At 43.7% G+C, this 16439-nt stretch overlaps 1 protein-coding gene across 2 annotated transcripts in view; it reads left to right on the plus strand.

Annotated features, from left to right (window-relative positions):
- ddr2a (discoidin domain receptor tyrosine kinase 2a) overlaps positions 1–16439 on the plus strand; it is a 174823-nt gene that overhangs the window by 136336 nt on the left and 22048 nt on the right. For both annotated transcript variants that reach the window (XM_041208395.1, XM_041208396.1), the window contains 3 exons: positions 587–658; positions 1183–1319; positions 5774–5981. In XM_041208395.1, coding sequence (XP_041064329.1) covers positions 587–658; positions 1183–1319; positions 5774–5981 — 417 coding nt within the window. The remainder of the gene's footprint in view (positions 1–586; positions 659–1182; positions 1320–5773; positions 5982–16439) is intronic.

Raw genomic sequence — 16439 nt, forward strand, 5'->3', positions numbered from 1 at the left:
CTGGTCCCAGATGTTTATACCATTCTTGGTATGCACAGTAAAATTGTAAGCCTGGCAGTTATGTTGACCGATGCAATTGTACAGGCACTTAGTGCATTTGTATCACAAATCTCTCCACTCAACAGAGGCACTTAAAATTAACAGTAAATCCAAGTTCTAATCAACAATATGTGTGAATTATATTTAACATTAGTTTTTCCAAATAACCTGGAAACATACCATATAATTGCTGTTAAGAAAGGTTCTATCATACACAGAAAATATTATTAATGTTAATTAATAAAATTAACATTATATATGAGCAATATATAATAAGGCCATGAATTGGGCTGCTGTTTACATTTCACCCTTTTTTAAGAGTATGAAACCCCTCCATTTAAGTCTCTCAAATATCTACGCCTAGTCCTCCTCAAAGCTGACCAACAAATTGTTTTGTCAGTATCATCTAATGGTGCATTGCCTTTTAGGTAAAACTGTTTGGGAATAGCACATTATTGCTTCATGATCAATTCTACAGCTTTTGTGATGTGTCTCCATTGACTGATCAAATACGTTTTCATGATGGCACTATTGTTTCTCATTGCAGACACAGCAATGTACAACACTTCAGGGGTTTATCCAACGGTTAAAGTAGACAGCACAACCCATAGTGAAAAAGGTAAGAGGCTATTGATTCAACTCAAACCTCAGTAGACATTTGAACAAGACCTCTTAATGCTTTCCATTTGGTTTTCCCAGAGAATTCTTCCTTTAGAAAAAGTTAGCCTTTTTGCTTAAATATAGATCTAGTGCAGAACATCTGTTTGGTACCATCACGTAACAACTGCCGTTGGATAGTCCTTCATTGTTTCTTAATTTCATGAAATAATAGCAGCGATTTGAGCAATTGGTGCAATTGTCAGAACCTAAAATGGTTAGCTCCTCAGATGCATAGATAAGGTGTTATTTTATAGCTTATTTTCCATCAAAACGTTTTGGCTGTACAAATACTGCCCCCCCCCCCAACTCACTGCATGGTTACAACAATGTTCCTTGCTTTATCTGAAACTTGTGCCTGTTATTTTCAGAGGTGTACACATGTTATTTAAGCATGATGAGTCATAGTTTGAAAATGTACATTATTCTCATTCCATTTTGTGCAATCCAGTATAACAATTCCCATTTTCCCCATTGTGTTCTCAGATATCAACCCAATGCACAAAGTGGATGACAGCAACACTCGAATCCTCATTGGCTGTTTGGTGGCTATTATTTTTATCCTGGTCGCCATCATTGTCATCATCCTTTGGCGGCAGTTTTGGCAGAAGATGCTGGAAAAGGTTTTAACAGCTTTACTGAAGATTTTTCCAAGCTCTGTTTTAGGAGCTGCCAATGGCACTTTCTATCCCTTCCGTGTGGGATGTTGTGACTGGAAAGAGATGAGTCAATTCATCAATGAAATAGTAAAAACAGAAACACGCACACTGGGCAAATGGGAAATTCAGGAAATGAACACTAGCTCAGTAAATATCTAAGGAAGGTAGATGAACATTTCTGCTGGAGCCCTTCACCAGAACTACAATTCTGACCAAAATTCCCACCCACAATGTTAATCTACCTTCCCTGCCCACTGACGCTCTGTGCATTTCCAGCATTTTCTGGTTTCACCGCCACCATCCAATGTCAGATTAAAAGCTGTGCCCAGAACATGTGATAACAATTGACTCATGTATTTAGCTGTGACTTTGCTTGACAGAAATTCAAGGAACAAGCAAGCCTAATAACACCTAATGTAAATATAACCAATGCTTATGTGGCTTTTCCTGGCTCTGGTTCCAAGACTGGCAGGAACCCTGCTGTGTGTTCAGCGAAATGGTCATGATTCAGACATAAGCCTGGACATCCAGTTTCAGCAAGCTGTTTGACCATTGGAGGCACCACGCCAAACCAATCTTCACCAAATTTCCACTTCCAGTGACTGGATTGAATCAGGAATGGGAACCCTGGATGATTTTCTGCCCTCTAGTCTAGGGTTACTTAAGTCAATCAAAGAACCCCAATTTCCTCAGCTAATATGCAGTCATAAGGATCAAACCTGCCATGTTCAGCATAGTATCATGTCAGATGGTAATTTTAGCCAAGCAATATTTAGGGCACATATGCGAGCACATGTGATGTACACTGGATTCCATTGTTCAGACTTGCAAGTAGAGTTGCATGATTATAACTTCACATTATCTAATATTGTATTATTTTTCTGTGAGAGAGTATATGCAAAATAACCAGTTTTGGGAATGTGGACTTCACTGGTACATATTGTACATCTCTAGTTGACCTTGAGAAGATAGTGGCAAGCTTTCTCGAACCATATGTTCAAAGTACTCCCATAGTGTTTAAATCAATAACCAGTTGATTTATACAGATAGTGTACATGTGCACATAGAGAGACTTAAAATCAGGAGTAGGTCATTCAGCCTCTCTACTGTTCCACCATTCGATTACATCATGATTGATCTGTACCTTAAATCCATTTGCTCACTTTCATTCCTTATATCGCTCTCCATCCAAATCCTGCTTCTCCTACCAATCCCTACTCCTTTCTGTATCCGCCTGCACTCCTAAATTCCTAATTGCCTAGCCTTTCACCCTCTGTTCATCAGGACATTTCTGTAGCTACCAATCTGCTCAACCACACCCTCACCTCCACCTTTTACACTCTAGTCCCTTTTAAACCCATTACTCTCTCTCACTCTGGCTTTCCCACACTCCTCTCCACTTCCTTAAGTCCAAGGGATGCAGACTTGATTGTTATGGTGGCCAACTGGTTTAGCTATTCACTGCTAGAACGGGGTCGACCACCAAAAACACCATAGAGTGCAGTTCTCATATACTAAGAACTACTCACTATTCCAGGATCACCCTGGAATGCAAAGACAACCCCTGGCTTATTTTCTCTACTGCAAGTTATCATCTTAAACCTCTTTCCCCTCTCTCCTCAACCCTCACCTTCAATGACAGTTGCAAAGAACTCATGGAATTCTTTGTCACTGAGATTGAGACAATTGGATCAGCTGCCTCTGCCACTTCATTCCCTTCCACTGGCCCTCCAGGGCAAACCTTCTCTAAGGCTCTGCCTGCCCTAGCCCTGAATTTGTTCTTTCTCTAGTTTCTCTACTCCGCTCATGCCCTGTCCAAGCTCATTTTGTCCATGAGACCAGCTTCTGCTCGCTTGACTACATTTCCACTAAACTACTTACCATCCAACATCCCTTCCTGGCTCCCATGTTAGCTGACATTGTTAATGATTTCTCTCCTCAGGTTCTCTCCTTCAAATTTGCCATCACTACCCTTCTCCTTAAAAAAAAAAATCCTTGACCTCCTCCCCTTGCAAACTACCACTCCATCTCCAAACTCCCTTTCCTCCCCAAAGTCCTTGAACGTGTTTTCGCCTCCCAAATTCGAGCCCATCTTTCCTGGAACTTCATGTTTGAATCCCTCCAATCAGGTTTTCCCCCCTGCCAAAATGAATACTGAAACAAGCTCTTGTGGCTCAATGGGTACCTCTGGCTCCCAGCAAGAAGTTTTGGGTTCAAGTCCCACTGCAGGACTTGTTGGCCCTGGAAGGATTGTTCATGATGCCACTCAAAATGTTGATAATCAGCCTGATAATCCTTCAAACACTTCTCCACTGTCCCCCAAAGGGGGAGATGTGTGTGTAAAGATACGAAATAAACAAACAAGACCACAACAGCTCTAATCGGAGTCACAAATGACATCCTATGTGACTGTGACAAAGGAAGACTATCGCTCCTCATCCTTTTCAAGCTATCTGCAGCCTTTGACACGGTTGACCACACCATTCTCTTCCAACACCTCTCCACCATCATCCAGTTGGAAGGGACTCCTCTTGCCTGCTTCCATCTTTATATATCTAATTATAGCCATAGAATTACCATCAGTTGTCTTCTCTTCCCATTCTGACACAGTTGCCTCTGGTGTTTCCCAAGGATCTATTCTTGGTCCCTCTGATATCTCATCTACATGCTGGCTTCAGCAACATCATCCAAAGATACAGCATTAATTTTCACACATATGCTGACAGTACCCAACTCCAACTCACCATCACCTCCCTCGATCTTGTTGCTAAATGATCAGACTGATTAGCACATCCAGTACCGGGTGAGCAGAAATTGCTTCCAATTAAATATTGGGAAGACTCAAGCCATTATTTCCAATCCCTGCTGCAAACTCTGCTCCCTAATCACTGATTCCATCCCTCTCCCTGGTTTAATGATGCTTAACCAGACCATCCACAACATCAATGTTGTATTTGACCCCAAGATGAATTTTCAACTACATATCTGCATTGTCACTAATTCTGCCTATTTCCACCTCCGAGACATCCCTTGTCTCCTACTCTGCCTCAGCATTTCTATTGATGAAACCCTCATTCAAGCCTTTGTTACCTCCAGACCTGACTATTCCAACATACTCCTGGCCCGCATCCCACAATCTACCCTCGGTAAACTTCAGGTCATCCAAAACTCTGCTCCTTGTCCTAACTTGCACCAAATGCTATTTTCCAATGAACACACAAAATAGGTATAGCAGTAGGCCCTTTGAGCCTGCTCCACCATTCAATAAGATCCTGACTGATCTGTTTGTACTTCTAATTCCACATTCCCATCTACCTCCAATAACTTTTGATTCCCTTGCCTAACAAGAATCTATCTACCTCTGCCTTAAAAGTATTCAATTACCCTGTCTCCACCACTTTCTGAGGCAGAGTTCCAAAGTTGCACAACCCTCTGAGAGAAAAAAATTCTCCTTATCCCTGTCCTAAAAGGCGACCCCTAATTTTAAAATAGTGCTCCCTAGTTCTGGATGCACCCACAAGAGGAAACATCATTTCCGCATTCACCTTGTCAAGACCATTCAGGATCTTATATGTTTCAGTCAAGTCACCGATCACTCCTGTGCTCGCTAACCGACATTGGTTCCTCAATTTTAAAATCCGTATTCATCCATGGCCTCACCCATCCCTTGCCCTGTAATCTCCTCCAGTCCCACAACCCTCTGAGATATTTGTGCTCTCCCAATTCTGGCCTCTTGAGCATTCCCAATTTCAATCGCTCCATTATTGGTGGGTGTGCCTTCAGTTGCCTAAGCCTCAAGCTCTGGGATGTCCTTCCTATACTCCACTGCCTCACTACCTTGCTTTCCTCCTTTGATGCTCCTTAAAACCTATCCCTTTGAGCAAGCTTTTTGTCTTCTCACCTAATATCTCCACATGTGGCTCGGTGGCATATTTTCTTATAATACCTCAGTGAAGTGACTTGGGACATTTTATTTTGTGAAATGCACTATATAAATACAAATTGCTGTTGTTGTTGGTTCCATAGTCCTTCAATACTCTTGCCTAACAAAAATCTATCAATCTCAATTTTCAATTGGGCTTTTCTTAAAAACATTTGCAGGGAGATAATTCCAAATTTCCACTACTCCTTGTGTGAAGAAGTGCCCCTGAGCAATCCAGCTCTCATGTTTAGGCTATGCTCCCTTGTTCTGGATTTCCCCATCAGAGGAAATAGTTTAGGTTTGATCTACCCCGTCAATTTCTATAATCATTCAAGCACCTCAAAAAAAACCTTTTATCATCTAAACTGAAGGCAACACATGTATCAGTAATAGCTTCCACACCAATTGATTAAATATATGGCTTATTCATTAAGATAAGGATGCAGAATCTGACGATATTTGCACTGAATTCATTGACTGATGGCTTCTCTTTTAGGCTTCACGCCGAATGCTGGATGATGAGCTCACAGTGAGCCTCTCACTGCAGAGTGAGACCATCATGATAAACAACAAGTCCTCGCCACCCAGTGAGCAGGAATCCAATTCCACATATGACCGGATATTCCCGCTCGGCCCCGATTACCAGGAGCCATCAAAGCTGCTCCGCAAGCTTCCAGAATTTTCCCTGAGTTGGGATGAGCCAGGTGAGGATATTGAAAGCCACATAAGCTGCTGAATTCATTCATATAATAGTTTTAGCAAATTGACATTTAGATTTGGTTGCAGCAGTGTTTGCTCGAAGAAGAATTCTTGGTGTTTGATTCCGTTTGTGAGAGTTGCTCTTTATTTTCCTCCCATTCAGAAAGGAAGTTTCGGATCTCCACTTGGCGGATCCCCATGGTAGCATGCCTGAGATCTGGAACTCACTAAAAGAAAGCTCGTGTTCTCATCCCTTGAGTGCACTAACCCAGCTCCTCACCTTTATTTGTCAATGTTTCTCCCAATTATTTATGATCTGAACAGGACGTAAACATCTTCACCACTGAAATAACAAAAGTGCTTGTGATCTGAAATAGAAGAAAATGTTGGGACTACATGGTAGGCCTGGAAGGAGACAGGGGAGTTAAATAGTTGTGGGTATCATAGCATAGTGGTTATGTTACTTTACTAGCAATCCAAAGATGTGAGTTAAAATCCCATCGTGGAAAATGAACTATTTAAATTCAGTTAATGAAATAACTCTGGAATAGAAAGCTGATACGAATGGTACTGCTGGGTCGTCATAAAACCCATCTGGTTCACTAATGTCCTTTAGGGAAGGAAATCTGCCATCCTTGCCTGGTCTGGCCTACATGTGACTCCAGACTCTAGCAATGTGGTTGGTTCTTAGCTGCTCTCCATTCAGCTGCCACTACCATCTTCTCAAGGGAAATTAGGGATAATCCAGCAATTCCCACGTCCTGTAAGCAAATAAAAGAAAACCAGAGAAAAATTCTCCATCTCTCTACCAATGAAGGAGTTTTCTCAATGGACAAACTTTATTTAGTTTGCAGATTATTTTTTATTATTCATTCATGGGATGTGGATGTCACTGGCTGGGCCAGGATTTATTGCCCATCTCTAATTGTCCTTGAGAAGGTGGTGGTGAGCTGCCTTCCTGAACCACTGTAGGTATACCCACAGTGCTGTAAGGGAGGGAGTTGCAGGATTTTAGCCCAGCAACAGTGAAGGAACAGCAATATAGTTCCAAGTCAGGATGGTGTGTGGCTTGGACAGGAACTTCCAGGTGGTGATGTTCCCATGTGTCTGCTGCCCTTGTCCTTCTAGATGTAATGGTCATGGGTTTGGAGGATGCTATCTAAGGAGCTTTGGTGAATCCCTGAGTGCATCTTGTAGATGGTATACACTGTTGTCACTGTTCATCAGTGGTGAAGGGAGTGAATGTTTGTGGATGGGGTGCCAATCAAGCCGGCTGCTTGATTTTAGTAGCACATCAATTTATTTAGAAGAGACACTAGCTTCACAAAGAAAGGTTTTACAAGCTTTTTATTATTTTGGAGAAGAGTCATATGACGTTTTCATCATGGTGATGCAACACACCCAATAACACGTTGATTTATCTCAGCACCAACATGTTATAGTTACATAGCATTTTTAACATAATTAAAAGTTTAAGGCGCTTAATAAAACAAAGTATGACTCCGAGCCACAAAAGGAGATATTAGGTCGGGGGTGTTCTAAAGGAGGAAAGCAAGGTAGAAAGGTGAAGAGGTGGAGGAAGGAAATTCCAGAGCTTGGGGCCTAGGCAACTGAAGGTGTGGCCACTAATGGTGGAGCGAATAAAATTGGGTTTACTCAAGAGGCCAGAATTAGAGGAGCACAGATATCTTAGAAGGTCATGGGACTGGAGGAGATTACAAAGATAGGCAGAGGCACGGCCATGGAGGGATAAATCAAGACATTGCTTGGCTGGGAACCAGTGTACGTCAATGAGCACAGGGTTGATAGATGAACATGACTTGGTGCGAGTTAAGACACGGGCAGTGGAGTTTTGGATGAGCTGAAGTTTATGGAGGGTATGATGTGGTAGACCACATTGAGGACCCTGAGCCAGGCAGTCAGAAGCACCGAGTGGAGAGTGTAAGAGGAGGACCCCGAGCCAGACAGTCAGCAGCACCTAGAGGAGAGCAGAGGAGCTATAAAAACAGCACGAGAAGCGGCGAAAATTCGAGAGCAGAAGTGACTGAGGGAGTTCAATGAGGGGGGAGGAGGTGCTCTTTTCCTTTTCTACCTTTCTTCAGAAAGAAGAGTAATGGCCTTGGTAAATAGGACCTGGTGATTAAATTAGAAAAGTGTAATATTTTTAAACAAGTAGCTATACTTCAATTTAACCAAGAAGCACCAGGAATAAGGGGAATTTAAGGCCAATATAATAAACTAATATAAATAATCTAAAGTAGAATAAAGTTAACGTAAGGGAAGTAGAGTTAAGATATCAGCTCAGGCGAATCGAATGCGTGTCCTGTAATACGTGTGAAGTCACGGATGCTACCGGTGTCCTAGACGCCACATGTGCAGGAAGTGCTGCCAACTGCAGAAACTTGAGCTCTGGGTTTCAGAGCTCAAGTGGCAGCTGGAGTCACTGTGGCACATCCGCAAGGCTGAGAGTTACGTGGATAGCACATTCCAAAAGGTGGTCACACTGCAGCTTAAGACCTGGAGACAGAGAGGGAATGGGTGACCACCAGGCAGTCCAAGAGAAGTAGGCAGGTAGTGCAGGAGTCCCCTAGGGTCCTGCTCACAAATCGGTTTTCTGTTTTGGAGTGCAGTCAGAGCCAAGTTTATGGCACCATGAACGGCTTGGCTATACAGGAGGGGAGGAAGAAGAAGTGAAGAGCTATGGTGATCGGGGATTCATTGGTTAGGGGAACAGACAGGTGTTTCTGTGGCCGTAAGCGTGACTCCAGGGTTGCCTCCCTGGTGCTAGAGTCAAGAATGTCACAGAGCGGCTGCAGGATATTCTTCTGGGGGAGAGTGAACAGCTAGAGGTTGTGGTCCACATTGGTACCAATGAAATAGGTAGGAAGGGGGATGCGGTCCTGCAATCAGAATTCAGGGAGTTAGGTAGAAAATTAGCAAGCAGGACCTCAAATGTAGAATCTCCAGATTACTCCCAGTGCCACATGCCAGTGCGTACAGAAATAGGAGGAAAAGGCAAATGAATGCATGGCTGGAAAGATGGTGCAGGAGGGAGGGCTTTCGATTCCTGGGACACTGGGACTGGGTTTGGGGAAGATGACCCTGTACAAGCCGAACGGTTGCCCCTGAACAGAGCTGGTAATGAGTTCTTTGCGGGGCGTTTTGCTAGTGATTTTGGGGGAACGTTAAACTAATTTGGCAGCGGTGTGGGAACCAAGAGAGGATATTAGAGAGGAGTACCAGGGTGCACAAAATACTGGGAGGAACAGATAGCACTAAAATAGAGAATAGTAAGTTAATAGGTGAAGTCGGGCTGAGGGAGAAAGTAACAAAATCTAATTCAGAGTTACTGTGCATGTATGTGAATGCATGGAGCATAGTAAAAAAGGTTGGTGAGTTACAAGCACAGATTGCCATGTGTAAATATGATGTTCTGGCAATAACAGAGACCTAGCTCAAGGAAGGGCAGAACTGGGTCATAGAGTCATAGAGGTCTACAGCACAGAAAAAGGTCCTTCGGCACATCGAGTCTGCGCCAGTCAAACAAGTACCTAACTATTCTAAGCCCATTTTCCAGCACTAGGCCCATAGCCTTGTATGCTGTGGCATCACAAGTGCACATCCAAATACTTCTTAAATATTATGAGAGTTTCTGCCTCTACCTTTCAGGCAGTGAGTTCCAGGTTCCCACCACACTCTGGATGAAAAAATTCTTCCTCACATCCCCTCTAAGCCTCCTGCCCTTTACCTTAAATTTATGCTCCCTGGTTATTGATCCCTCCACCAAGGGGAAAAGTTCCTTCCTGTCTACCCTATATGCCCCTCATAATTTTATACACCTCAATCATGTCCCCCCTCAATTTCCTCTGCTCCAGGGAAAATAACCCCAGTCTATCCAATCTCTCCTCATAACTAAAACTCTCCAGCCCAGGCAACATCCTGGTAAATCTCCTCTGCACTCTCTCTAGTGCAATCACATCCTTCCGATAATGCGGATTCCAGAACTGCACACAATACTCTGGCTGTGGCCTAACCAGCATTTTATACAGTTCCAGCATAACCTCCCTGCTCTTATATTCTATGCCTCGGCTAATAAAGGCAAGTATCCTATGCCTTCTTAACCACCTTGTCTACCAGACCCATTACCTTAAGGGACCGGTGAACATGCACACCAAGGTCCCTCTGATCCTCGGTACTTTCCAGAGTCCTACCATTCATCGTGTATTCCCATGCCTTGCTTGTCCTGCCCGAAGCATCACTTCACACTTATCCGGATTAAATTCCATTTCCCACTGATCAGCCCGTCTGACCAGCCTGTCTATATCCTTTTGTAATCTAAGGCTACCCTCCTCAATATTTACCACCCCACCAATTTTCATGTCATCCGTGAACTTACCGATAAACTCTCCTACATTCAAGTCTAAATCGTTTATATATACCATAAACAGCAAGGGACCCAACACCGATCCCTGTGAAACCCCACTGGACGCAGGCATCCAGTCACATAAACACCCCTTGACCATCACCCTCTGCTTCACTGCCACTCAGCCAATTCTGGATCCATTTTGCCAAATTGCCTTGGATTCCATGGGCTCTTACCTTTTTTATCAGTCTCCCACAAGGGACCTTATTAAAATCCTTGCTGAAGTCCAAGTAGACTATGTCAAATGCATTGCTCTCATCTACACACCTGGTCACTTGTTCGAAAAATTCAATCAAATTGGTCAGACATGACCTTCCCTTAACAAAACCATTTTGACTATCCTTGATTAATCCCTGCTCCTCCAAGTGTAGATTAATTCTGTCCCTCAGAATTGCTTCCAATAGTTTTCCCACCAATGACTGGCCTGTAGTTCCCTGGTTTATCCCTTCCTCCCTTCTTGAATAATGGTATCACATTGGCTGTCCTCCAGTCCTCTGGCACCTCTCCTGTGGCCAGAGAGGTATTGAAAATTATTGCCAGCACCCCTGCTATCTCCTCTCTTGCCTCACTCAACAGCCTAGGAGACATTTTATCCAGGCCTGGAGATTTATCTATTTTTAAGCCTGCCAGACCACTTAGAACCTCCTCCCTTTCTATGCTAATTTCTTCAATTATATCACAGTCCTTCTGTCTGATTTCCATATCCATGTCATCCCTCTCACTTGTGAACACCGACACAAATTATTCATTCAAAACCCTACCTACGTCTTCCAGCTCTAAACACAAATTACCACTATGGTCCTTAATGGGCCCTTTTCTTTCCCTAGTTATCCTCTTACTGTACTTGTAAAATAACTTTGGATTTTCCTTTATTTTACCTGCCAATTTTTTCATGCCCCTTTTTGCTCTCCTAATTTCCTTTTTAAGTTTCCCCCTACACATTCCATACTCCCCTAGGACTTTCACTGTTTTGAGCCCTCAGTATCTGCCATAAACCTCCCTTTTTCTCTTTATCCAATCCTGTATATCCCTCAACATCCAGGATTCGCTGGATTTGTTGGTCCCACCCTTTATCTTTACTGCAATATGTTGGCCCTGTACTCTCCCTATTTCCTTCTTGAATGAGTCCCATTGCTCTGAAGCAGATTTACCTAAAAGTAGCTGCTCCCAGTCCACTCTGGCCAAATCATATCTGATCTTATTAGAATCAGTCTTCCCCCCCATTCAGAACTCTGATTTCTGGTCCATCTTTGTCCTTTTCCATAACATCCTTGGATCTAACGGAGTTATAATCACCATCTGCAAAATGCTCCCCCACTGACACCTCTACCACTTGCCAGGCTTCATTCCCTAAAATTAAGTCCAGGGCCACCCCCTATCATGTAGGACCTTCTACGTACTGGCTTAAAAAGCTTTGCTGGATATATTTTAAGAATTCCGCTCCCTCTAAACCTATCACACTATGACTAACCCAGTTAATGTTAGGGAAGTTGAAATCCCCCACTCTTACTACCCTATTATTTTTACACTTCTCTGAAATTTGCCTACATATCTGCTCTTCTATTTCTCTCTGACTGTTTGGGAGCCTATAGTACACTCCCAGCAATGTGATTGCTCCTTTTTTGTTTTCAGTTCTACCCATATGGCTTCATTTGAGGATCCTTCTAAGATGTAATCCCTCTTTACTGCTGTAATTGATTCCTTGATCAATATTATGATATCCCTTCCTTTTTTACCCCCTTCCCTGTCTCGCCTGAAGGCCCTATGTCCTGGAATATTGAGCTGCCAATCCTGCCCCTCTCACAACCATGTCTCTGTGACAGCAATGACATCATACTTCCATGTGTTAATTTGTGCCCGTGACTCATCTGACTTATTCGTCAGATTCCTTGTATTAAAATAAATACCATCCAACCTTGCCAAACTCCCTTGTGCCTTAACTGGCCTATAATTTCTAAGCCTTCCAGACTCACTTGCTCTCTCTTCTAATTTTGGCTGTGTATCTCCCCCGATGAACCTCCTCTCAGGATCCCAACCCCCAAGCCAAGTTAGCTCCCCAACAGCATGAACAAACCTCCCCGCAAGAATGTTGGTCCCATTCCGGTTCAGGTGCAACCCGTCTGCCTTGTACAGGTCCCACTGCTCCCAGAAACGGTCCCAAATTCCCAGAAATCTAAAGCCCTCCCTCTTGCACCATCTCTCCAGCCACGCTTTCACCTGGACTAACCTCCTGTTTCTATACTCACTAGCATGTGGCACTGAAGTAATCCAGAGATTACTACCTTTGAGATCCTGTTTTTTAATCTGTTTCCTAGCTCCCTAAATTCTGCTTGCAGGACCTCATCCCTCCTTCTACCTATGTCATTGGTACCAATATGTACCAGGATCTCTGTCTGTTTGCCCTCCCCCTTTAGAATGGCCTGCAGCCGTTCAGTGACATCCTTGACCCTGGCACCAGGGAGGCAACATACCATCCTGGAGTCACATCTATGGCCGCAGAAACCCCTGTTTGTTCCCCTTATTATTGAGTTTCCTACCACTATTGCTCTTCCCCTCTTTTTCCTCCCCCTTGTGGAGCTGAGCCACTCACAGTGCCATGAGCGGCTGCACTCCCCATTTTCATTCTCACCATTTTCCAACACAGAAAAACGGTTCTCGGGTGAGATGCACCCTGGGGATTTCCTGACTACCTGCCTGACACCTTTCTTCTGACTGATGGTCACCCATTCTCTTTCTGTCTGCACTTCCATAAATTGTGGGGTGACCACATCTAAAAACGTGTTATGCACCAAGCTCTCAGCCTCAAAGGTGCACCTCAGTGCCTCCAGCTGCCGCTCAAGTTCCAAAACTCAGAGCTTAAGTAGCTGCAGTGGTAGCACTTCCTGCACACATGGTCAGTCACATAACACGGGACTGAGCTGTCCTGCCATGCCTCTAGTTAAAAAAAACCTTATTTTAACTTAAATACAGTAAAAAAACATTAAATTATTTATGTATTTTAAATAAAAACTAGAACTCTTACATTTCCTTAGCTTAATCTAGTTTAAACCAGAGAAATACTGGAGAAAACCACTTACCCACTACTCACCAATCAGCTCTCATCTTTGTGATGATGTCACTTTTTTATAAGCTTCCCCGAACGCGTGCTGGTTCTGATTTCTCCGCCGCTCTCTCATGCTGTCTTGTGATGTCACACTTGTTATTTTCAACAAGAACTGACTGCAGGACACTCTTTCCAGACTGCTTCACCACGATGCTGACTGCAGCACACTCTTCCCAGGCTGCTTCACCATGGTGCTGACTGCAGGACACTCTTCCCAGACAGCTTCACCACGGTGCTGACCGCAGGACACTCTTCCCTGACTCTTAAATATTCCTGGGTAGAAGGAGTTCAGAAAAGATAGGAAAGGAAGGAAAGGAGGAGGGGTGGCAAGATTGGGTAAGGAGAGCATTGCAATGCTGGAGAAAGAGGGTGTCCCAGAAAGTTCATGGACAGAATCAAATTGGTTACAGCTAAGGAACAAAAAGGGTGCAGTTACATTGTTCGGTGTAGTCTATAGACCGCCAACTTTTTTTTATTCATTCATGGGATGCGGACTTCGCTGGCTGGGCCAGCATTTATTGCCCATCCCTAGTTGCCCTTGAGCAGGCAGTGGTGAGCTGCCCTCTGGAACCACTGCAGACCATGTGCTGTAGATACACCCACGGTACTGTTAGTAAGGGAGTTTCAGGATTTTGACCCAGCGATAGCAAAGGAGCAACGATATATTTCCTAGTCAGAATGGTGAGTGACTTGGAGGGAAACTTCCAGGTGGTGGTGTTCCCATCTACCTGCTGCCCTTGTCCTTCTAGATGGCAGTCATTGTGGGTTTGGAAGGTGCTGTCGAAGGAACCTTGGTGAATTCCTGCAGTGCATCTTGTAGATGGTACACACTGCTGCTACTGTGCATCAGTAGTGGAGGGATTGAATGTTTGTGGAAGGAATGCCCAACAAGTGGCTGCTTTGTCCTGGATGTTCTCAAGCTTCTTGAGTGTTGTGGGAGCTGCACTCATCCAGGCAAGTGGGGAGTATCCCATCATATTCCTGACATGTGCTTTGTGGATGGTGAATAGGCTTTGGGGAGTCAGGAGGTGAGTTACTCATTGCCGGATTCCCAGCCTCTGACTTGCTCTTGTAGCCACAGTATTTAAATGGCTAGTCCAGTTCAGTTTCTGGTCAATGGTAACCCCTGGGATGTTAAAAATGGGGGATTCAGTGATGGTAATGCCATTGAACGCCAAGGGGCGATGGTCAGATTCTCTCTTGTTGGAAATGGTCAATGCCTGGCACTTGTGTAGCGCAAATGTTACTTGCCTTTTGCCAGCACAATCCTGGATATTGTCCGGGTCTTGCAGCATTTGGACATGGACTGCTTCAGTGTCTAAGGAGTCACAAATGGTGCTGAACATTGTGCAATCATCAGTGAACATCCCCACTTCTGATCTTATGATGGAAGGATGGTCATTGATGAAGTAACTGAAGATGGTTGGGCCGAGGACACTACCCTGAGGAACTCATGAGAAGGACATAGAAGAAATTGCAGAGAGATGCAAGCGTTATAGAGTAGCTATAATGGAAGACTTTAATTACCTGAATGTAGACTGGGACAGTGGTAGTGTAAAGGGTGGAGAGGGGCAAAAGTGCCTAGATTGTGTTCAGGAAAATTTTCTACGGTAGTATGTGTTCAATCCAAAAAGAAAAGATGCACTGTTGGACCTGGTTCTTGGAAATGAGGTGAGCCAAGTAGATCAAGTGTCAGCGGGGGAACATTTATGAGACAGTGTCATTGTATTGTATATTTTGGGATGATGGTAGAAAAGGACGACGGGCATTCCAGAGTAAGAAAAATTAACTGGACAAGAGCCGACTTTGATGGGGAAAGGACAGAGTTGGGCCAGATAGACTGGAACAAATGATTGTTGGGAAAAATTGTAGCTGAACAATGGGCTACCTTCAAAAAAGAATTGGTCGGGCACAAAGTATATTCCATCGAAAGGGAAAGGTAGGGCAAACAAATCCAGAGCTCCCCAGATGAAAAAGGGGTTAGAAATTAAGATAAAGAAGAAAAAGTGTGCTTTAGATAGGTGTCAGGTAGAAAATACAACTGAGAACCAAGAGGAATACAGAAGGCTCAGAGGGGAGATGAAAAAGCATATTAGAGAAGCAAAGAGGGATTATGAGAAAAGACTGGCAAGCAACATAAAGGGGAATCCCAAAGTCTTCTACAGGCACACAAATAGTAAAAAGGTGGTAAAAGGAGGAGTAGGGCTGATTAGGGACTAAAAGGGAATTTACACATGAACGAAGGGGCCATAGCTGAGGTGAGAATACTTTGCCTCTGTCTTTTCCAAGGAGGCAGGTGCTACTCAGGCCACGGTGTCAGATGAGGAAACTCTGTCACTAGAAGGGTTCAAAATTGATAAGGAGGAAGTGTTGAATAGACTATCAGTACTTCAAGTTGACAAGTCCCCGGGACTGGATGAGATGCATCCAAGGATATTGAAGGAAGTGAGAGTAGAAATTGCAAGGGCACTGGCCATAATTTTTCAGTCTTCCCTAGATTCAGGGGAGGTGCCAGAGGACTGGAGAATTGCAAACATTATGCCCTTGTCCAAAAAAGTTTGTAAGGAAAAGCCCATCAATTACAAACCAGTCAGTTTAACTTCAGTGGTGGACAAGATTCTAGAAACAATTATTTGGAATAAAATTAGTAGTCACATGGGAAAATGGGTTGTTAAGGAAGAGCCAGGCAAAATTGTGTTTAACTAACTTACTGGAGTTCTTTGAAGAGGTAGCAGAAAGGTTGATGAGGGTAATGCTGTTGATGTGGTGTACATGAATTTTCAAAATGCATTTGATACAGTGCCACACAACAGACTTGTGAGAAATGTTATTGCTCACAGAATAAAAGGGACAGTATCAATTTGGATACAAAATTGGCTGAAAAATAGGAAGCAGAAAGTAATGGTCAACTGATATTTTTTGGGCTGGCAGTGGAGT

Source organism: Carcharodon carcharias, chromosome 16, assembly GCF_017639515.1.
Source record: "Carcharodon carcharias isolate sCarCar2 chromosome 16, sCarCar2.pri, whole genome shotgun sequence".
NCBI classification, from domain to species: domain Eukaryota; kingdom Metazoa; phylum Chordata; class Chondrichthyes; order Lamniformes; family Lamnidae; genus Carcharodon; species Carcharodon carcharias.